The 7,970-nt window shown below is 37.2% G+C and overlaps 1 protein-coding gene across 1 annotated transcript; it reads right to left on the reverse strand.

Moving 5' to 3' along the window:
• Window positions 1-856: 856 nt before the first annotated feature.
• LOC128636136 (uncharacterized) lies at window positions 857-7,629 on the reverse strand. Its single transcript, XM_053689190.1, has 3 exons — window positions 7,540-7,629; window positions 3,390-3,510; window positions 857-1,502 (listed from the first exon to the last, which is right to left on the reverse strand). The coding sequence occupies exons 2-3, from the start codon at window positions 3,492-3,494 to the stop codon at window positions 936-938; spliced, it is 672 nt and encodes a 223-aa protein (XP_053545165.1). The 5' UTR covers window positions 3,495-3,510; window positions 7,540-7,629; the 3' UTR covers window positions 857-935.
• Between the last annotated feature and the right edge of the window lie 341 nt (window positions 7,630-7,970).

Here is a 7,970-nt window from a genome sequence, read left to right on the forward strand (position 1 = left end):
AGCAGCAATGCACTACTGGTTGCTGACTGAACACATGGGTGAGCCAATGACAATCAGTATATATATGCAGCCGCCAATCAGCAGCTAGGACCTGGGTTCTTTGCTGCTCCTGAGGTTTCCTAGATAAACCTTTCAGCAAACGATAACAAGAGAAGGAGCAAATTGGAAAGTTGTTTAAAATGGTATGTTCTGCCTGAATCATGAATGTCTAATTATGACTTTACTGTCCCTTTAAGGGAAAAACAATTTTACAGTATACTGTCCATTTAAAGGGACATGAAACCCATTTTTTTCTTCTTCCATGATTCAGTTAGAAGCCATTTGGAAAGTTGTTTAAAATTGTATGCTCTATTATTACATTTGTTATATTCTCTTGGTATCATTTGTTGAAGGAGCAGCAATGCACTACTGGGAGCTAGCTGAATGCGTGTATGTACACAACTGTAGCTTAATAAATCGACCCCTAAGTGATGGTAAAGTTTCTAATTCGTAAAACAGATCTGGAATGGAAAACAGTTTAGATGGACTTTATTCATCCATTGTAATGAAGATAACGCTATAACTTACTTTATTATTATTATTATTATTATTATTATTATTATTATGACTAGAGCGAAAATTGGAGAACAGTTCAGACAGTCACAAAAAAAGGCAGCTGGGGTGCAGGGTATTCGGATTTCATTGCTATATTAAATAGTAAACTATAGGTTATCTTCATTATAACGGATGAATTAAAGTCCATCTAAAATATACAAATAGGAAGCTTTGACATCACTTTACTGTGAATTTAATAAATTAAATTATATCTGCAACACTGAAGAAAACAAAATAAATTAAAAAATAAACACAAAAGCACAACAATATTAAAAACAAAGCTCTTTAATATACAACTGTAGAAAAAAGCAAAAATCTAAAAGTATAAAAAAAGCAAATATTTATTTTGCACATAAATCCTCTGCGAATCCGTCCACAGCATGTAAATCCTTACCGTCCCCACCGTACTGGGCGCGTACTAACCCCAATACACACGCCGGAATACGTCTTTTCTTCCTTGGCCCCATATGCCCATACACCCATTTGGTGAATGCCCAGTACGTGACCTTTCTGTAATCCCTTGGCCGCATACCCGAGAAGCTGCCATATTTGCTCCGTTTGTTTAAGCGCTCAAACATGTGTAGGTTCTGTATGTGTTCGGGGTCGAGAATGCGGTTTATTAAGTGATTTACTTCACAAACACACTCCTCCCCAGATTTTAGAAACGGCAGGATCTTGCTAATTTCCTTGCAGCACACAGACTCCTCCTCTTCAGTCACAGGAAGGCAGTGTTCGCATTTGCACCAATCCGTATTCCCTTTCCGTTTTCCCTTTGTAGCAGAATCACTTTCAAGTGGATCCACTTGATCATCCTTTTCCTCTACATAGATAACAGGATCCCACATATTACTTTCTTCTGGTCGGATCGGCAAGGGGCGGCTATGCCTCTCTTTATCCAGTATCGCTCTCTGCAAGTAAAGACAATACATTGTAATCCATGAGTTTTATTTTGTACGACTTCGGTATGTTTCCTGGGTGCATACGTAATTAAAGAAACAGAAAACTTGAGATTTTAATAGAACGTTTAAGTTATCTGCAGTAAAACATTTGTAATTTACTCTCATTATTTATTTTCCTAACTTTTTTGTGTAATTTAGCTCTGTAAATTGTGGATTTTCTTAATCTCAGAAGTGGAAACGCACCCTGCAGATTTTGACAAGGCTAACCCTGCTACATTATCTTTCGCTAAATGGCTTCATAAAATGATAAATGCAGAACCATACAGTTAATGCGACCAATGACAGTGGCTACAAGCCCAGGTTGTCTCCTCCAAATAAGACAAGAGGTTGGTGGAGTTTATCTATTGAAAACAACTGCAGCAAACAAGATGTTAATTTGTTTTGAAAATGTTTAGCCTTGGCTGTTATTTTATAGCAACAATAGAAATGTCTTATAATATCAAGGTGCTGGTGTCCCTAGTACAGACTCGAATCAGTCCACATTAAAAGAACAGAAAATTATTTTTGTGCAATATAGTTCCATTGTCTAAAATGCTTCTAGTAAAAGTTATTGTTTTTCAGCAGATACGCACATACGCTGTGAGGGCCCATACACAAGTATTCAAATATTGCCCCTTGTCAGAGTCAGCAGTGGCTTGTATGACATAATACACATCCCAGACAGCTCTCTGAGCTTGAATACGGTGTAACAACTTATCCTAGAAGTATTTTAGCTAATGAAAATATATTGAAAAAATGCTTCTAGTTAAAATAGAAATGCACGGTCCAATTATATAGCAGGGCTTGACAAATTTGTTTAATATAATATCTAGGAGCCAGAAAATTATATATTAGTATTGTGTGTGATAGAGAATATATATATATATATATATATATATATATATATATATATATATTACACACACATATACACACGTGTAATTCACCCTTTGGACCTGCACCTTTGTGGGTCATGGGATGTGTACCCGGTCCGGTCTGGATGTGCTGTCCACTCCTAAACTTTGCTTGCGCCTAGAGTGATTACATAAGTCTGTGAACCCTGACTAGTTCCCAGTTTGTTTATTAGCTTGCATTTGTGTATGTGGCTGCATTAGGGACTCAGGCAATAGGAAGAAACCTTGACGTGGTGCCTGAGCTTGTCCCATTTGGCCAAATGCGGTAACTAACTCTTACCTTTTGGTTTTAATCTTAGCTGTGAGCGAGTGCTGGACTTTTGTATGTGTGTAACAGTATATATATATATATATATATATATATATATATATATATATATATATATATATATATATATATATATATATATATATATATATGACAAAGGGAATATCAGCGCTAAAATATAGTAATCAGAAACTGCACAATCAGTGTAACCTGTACAATCTATAGATATATTACATATGCAATTAGAGAGAATAAATGACCACAATCTGGGCCAGTTATTGAATATTGGTAAACACTGTCCTTTACTCAAAAATTATGGTCAAATTTACCGCAAGAGAGTCACTTTTATTGTTGTCAAGGTAGAAATAGTTTCTCTTGCAGCCTTTCTCCAAATGAAAAAACCAAGGGTCCTCAAGGAGGGCTTAGTGTATATATATATATATATATATATATATATATATATACATACACACACACACACCTCATTTATATGATTTGGATTTCACAACTGTAAAGCCTAGAAATGATGTCCGGTGAGGCTGGTGGGGGCACCATAGGTGTCTTGGGACTCTAATCCAGGGTACTATTGTCTCCCGGCGCCTGGGTATGTCAAGCCCTGTTCTATAGTATGTATATACTACAGTACACATTTTTGGAGAGATTAGTTACACTCACCAATCTTGCACACTCCTCAAGTTCTGCCTTCGTAACCTTTTTTCTCTTAGGCGCCACGCCACACTCAAGTTCTGCCTTCAAAACTTTTTTTGTCTTAGGCGCCATTGAAATCTCTCGATATCTATAGAAAGAAAAAAAAAAAACCCAGACATATAATTATTAAAAAAACAAAACAACCCCGCCCCCCCCCCAAAAAAACAAACAAACACACAGCTATAGCAAAATAAAAAAAGGGTTTGAGTTGATATGATTTGAAATACATACACACAGGGGTGGAAAATATCACTACAGGTTACTAGTCAGGGGTCATAAGTTGCTCTCAATGTTAGACAGGAAAAGTCCTTTTTTCTAATCTTTTTTTTTTTTTTTACTCGTCCATTGCAACTTCTTGCTTTTGTGGAATTCCAGTTTCTTAAACTATAATTTATAATATAAATAGTTTAACTAAAGATATATTTTTTACAAAACATGAAAAATATAAGTAAAAAAAAAAAAAATTACAACAACATTTATAAGGAACACACATTATGTATCAGAATGTACAGCACATACATGTAACACACACACGTATCAGAATGTACACACATGTATCTACAGAACATACATGTAACACACATTATGTATCAGAATGTAAAGCAACATACATGTAACACACACACACACGTGTATCTACGGCACATACATGTAACACACACAGGGCCGCCACTAGAAATTTTGGGGCCCCTGACTTAACAATTGATCAGGGCCCCCCTCCCCCTCCTTTGACATGTGCAATTTTTTACCAAGTGATTAAAACGTATATGCACTTTATTCTTAAGTGTCTATTTAAACTTGGAAATGTTGTAAAGGTAGTAACATACACACACAGACACAATCATACACTGAAATACACACACACTCACACATAAGGATTCACATATAGACACTCTAGCAGACACACAAAGAAACACACTCAGACACAGACACCCAAACAGACACTCAGCACTTGTTTACATTGACCCGACAAGTAATGAAGTAAACTACAATTTTGTAAAAAAAAAAAAGGAGATTTAGAAAACAAAATATGGAATTCTGATTATCTTTTTGCAAAGGAAGATGCCAACTAAATGATGACAACAGCATGCAGTAGCTGAAAGGAAGGGCCCTGAACTGCCTAAACAATAATTTAAAGGTTAAATGGTTAATTAGTGACTTCCAGAAAGGTCTTGTTAGCTCAAAGTCGGTAGAAAGATGTGAATAATCAGTAGTAAGGTCAAAATGTCCTAAAAAGGAATAGACAATGGACACACACACACACACACACAAACTTGCACATACACCCAAGGAAACACCAACATAGACAGCCTCAGAAAACACACAAAGACATACACACACACAGAGACACCCACAGAAAACACACAGAGACACCCACAGAAAACACACAAAGACATACACACACACACAGAGAGACAACCACATAAAACACACAAAGACATACGCACACCCTCACAGAGACACCCACAGAAAACACACACCCTCACAGAGACATCCACAGAAAACACACACCCTCACAGAGACATCCACAGAAAACACAGACATACACACCCACCCTCACAGAGGCATCCAGAGAAAATACACAAAGACAAACATACACACACCCTCACAGAGACACCCATAGAAAAATCTCAAAGACATATGCACACACCCTCACAGACATCCACAGAAAAAAATACATACACACTCATAGAGACACAAACCAAAGCACAAAGACATAAACACAGACACAGAAACACTCACAGGAGGAAAGATTTATGCACCTTGCATCCCCTAAATCAACAGTGTGACATGCATGATAAAAAAAATTGCAGCAATTAAGAGATCACTAAAGAATCATATTTGTAAATGTGCAAACAAAAATAATTCTGTGAATTCAAAATTGTACATTAATGATCTGGGTAGATTGCTAGATGAAGAAAAGTACTTTTAAAAGGTTGACATATGTTTGTTTGTTTTTTTCCCCATTTTCCCCAACCAAGAGCACCACTTCAAATATAGTGTACAAATATTCCCATCTGTCAGCTGTACTTATGGATTTTGAAAATGCTGTACTCTATATGGTCTTGGTGGAACCATAAGCTGTGGTACTCATACCATTAGATCTGGTTAAATGCAGGATTTAGGCTTGTTGGTATGTATTTCAAAATTAAGTCAGCTGTAGTGTAAACTGACCAGTTTTAAGTTAACCTGTCTCATTTCAAACACTGAGCAATCTTACTCTGAGAGTAAAAATATAAATGATAAAATGCCTCCTTGCATCTGGAAAGTCCTTGCATAAAGGGGCAGTAAACTGGAATGTAAATATATATATATATATATATATATATATATATATATATATATATATATATATATATATATATATATATATATATATATATATATATATATATATATATATATATATATATATATATATATATATATATATATATATATATATATATATATACACACACACACACACATACATATCTGCCAAAAGGGCACCTACCATTTGTGTATTGAGGAGGAAACATTTCTGCATGGTTTTAAATATAGAATTTTTACAGCATTGTCAAATAATCATAAATACACTGCTGCTAAAAGAAAATGTGTTTTTATGGACCCCTGACCCCACCATACAACTACTACCACATTGAAGTTACAATCTGAAATTGCACAAAGAAATAAAAAACATTTGTTAAGTAAGTCCTACCTTCTCTGCAAATGAAAGTGATCTGCCGTCACTGTACAAAGTGCCAAGCCTGTCTCACACTGTGCATAGTGATTTAGTGCACACTCAGAAATCCTCTCAAATGCTAATACTTTACTCCTTGTAATAACATTTCCCATGCTCAATTAGCACTCTGCTGTAGTACCAACTAGTTCTTGCCTCATGGGGCCCCCCTGGCCCATTGGGCCCCTGACAGCAGTCACCCCTGTCACCCCCTGATGGCGGCCCTGAACACACACAATTGTGTATCAGAATGTACGGCACATACATGTAACACACACACAGTACCCAGCAGCACACAGATAAATACATACATGTAACACACACGCAGTACCCAGCAGCACACAGATAAATACATACATGTAACACACACAGTACCCAGCAGCACACAGATAAATACATACATGTAACACACACACAGTACCCAGCAGCACCCAGATACATACATGTAACACACAGATAAATACATACATGTAACACACACACAAAGTACCCAGCAGCACACAGATAAATACATACATGTAACACACACACAGTAACCAGCAGCACCCAAGATACATACATGTAACACACACAGTACCCAGCAGCACACAGATAAATACATACAACACACACACACAGTACCCAGCAGCACCCAGATACATACAACACACACACACACAGTACCCAGCAGCACCCAGATACATACAACACACACAGTACCCAGCAGCACCCAGATACATACATGTAACACACACATTACCCAGCAGCACACAGATAAATACATGTAACACACACAGTACCCAGCAGCACACAGATAAATACATACATGTAACACACACATTACCCAGCAGCACCCAGATACATACATGTAACACACACAGTACCCAGCAGCACACAGATAAATACATACATGTAACACACACATTACCCAGCAGCACACAGATAAATACATGTAACACACACAGTACCCAGCAGCACACAGATAAATACATACATGTAACACACACACAGTACCCAGCAGCACCCAGATACATACATGTAACACACACAGTACCCAGCAGCACACAGATAAATACATGTAACACACACAGTACCCAGCAGCACCCAGATACATACATGTAACACACACAGTACCCAGCAGCACCCAGATAAATACATGTAACACACACAGTACCCAGCAGCACCCAGATAAATACATGTAACACACACAGTACCCAGCAGCACACAGATAAATACATACATGTAACACACACACAGTACCCAGCAGCACACAGATAAATACATGTAACACACACAGTACCCAGCAGCACACAGATAAATACATACATGTAACACACACACACAGTACCCAGCAGCACCCAGATACATACAATATAGATAAGTACAAATACAACAGCAGCACTATATGATCATTACCTGCTGATCTCACTGCACGGTCTAACTGGGCTCTAGTAGTTAGTAATCCTCCTGCAGCACTCTATATATGATGCGTGCACTACTACCGGGCTGTGCACGCTTCCTCTGTCACGCCCCTAAAGTCTTCTCACACACCACCCTCTTAAGGTGGAATAGCTCATCTGTTTTTCCTTACATAACCATTGATGTTTGGGTTTGTTATACAGATATCTTTACTAAATATATGGTGGTTAATATAGTCGTATTCACTTCAGTTAATAAATCTCAGCTGTTGTATATTTAATTCATAAACAGTCACTTTCTACTCCACTTTATGTGAAAAAATAGCTGGAAGAGAAAAGGCTGGGGTTGAGTGACAGTCTCAGTGCTTATTTCTGTGACACAAATTTGGGCAAATGTCCATATAAAGCTATAAGGAATATGTTAGGTAA

The sequence above is a fragment of the Bombina bombina genome, chromosome 7 (genome assembly GCF_027579735.1).
Source record: "Bombina bombina isolate aBomBom1 chromosome 7, aBomBom1.pri, whole genome shotgun sequence".
In the NCBI taxonomy this organism is placed as follows: Eukaryota; Metazoa; Chordata; class Amphibia; order Anura; family Bombinatoridae; genus Bombina; species Bombina bombina.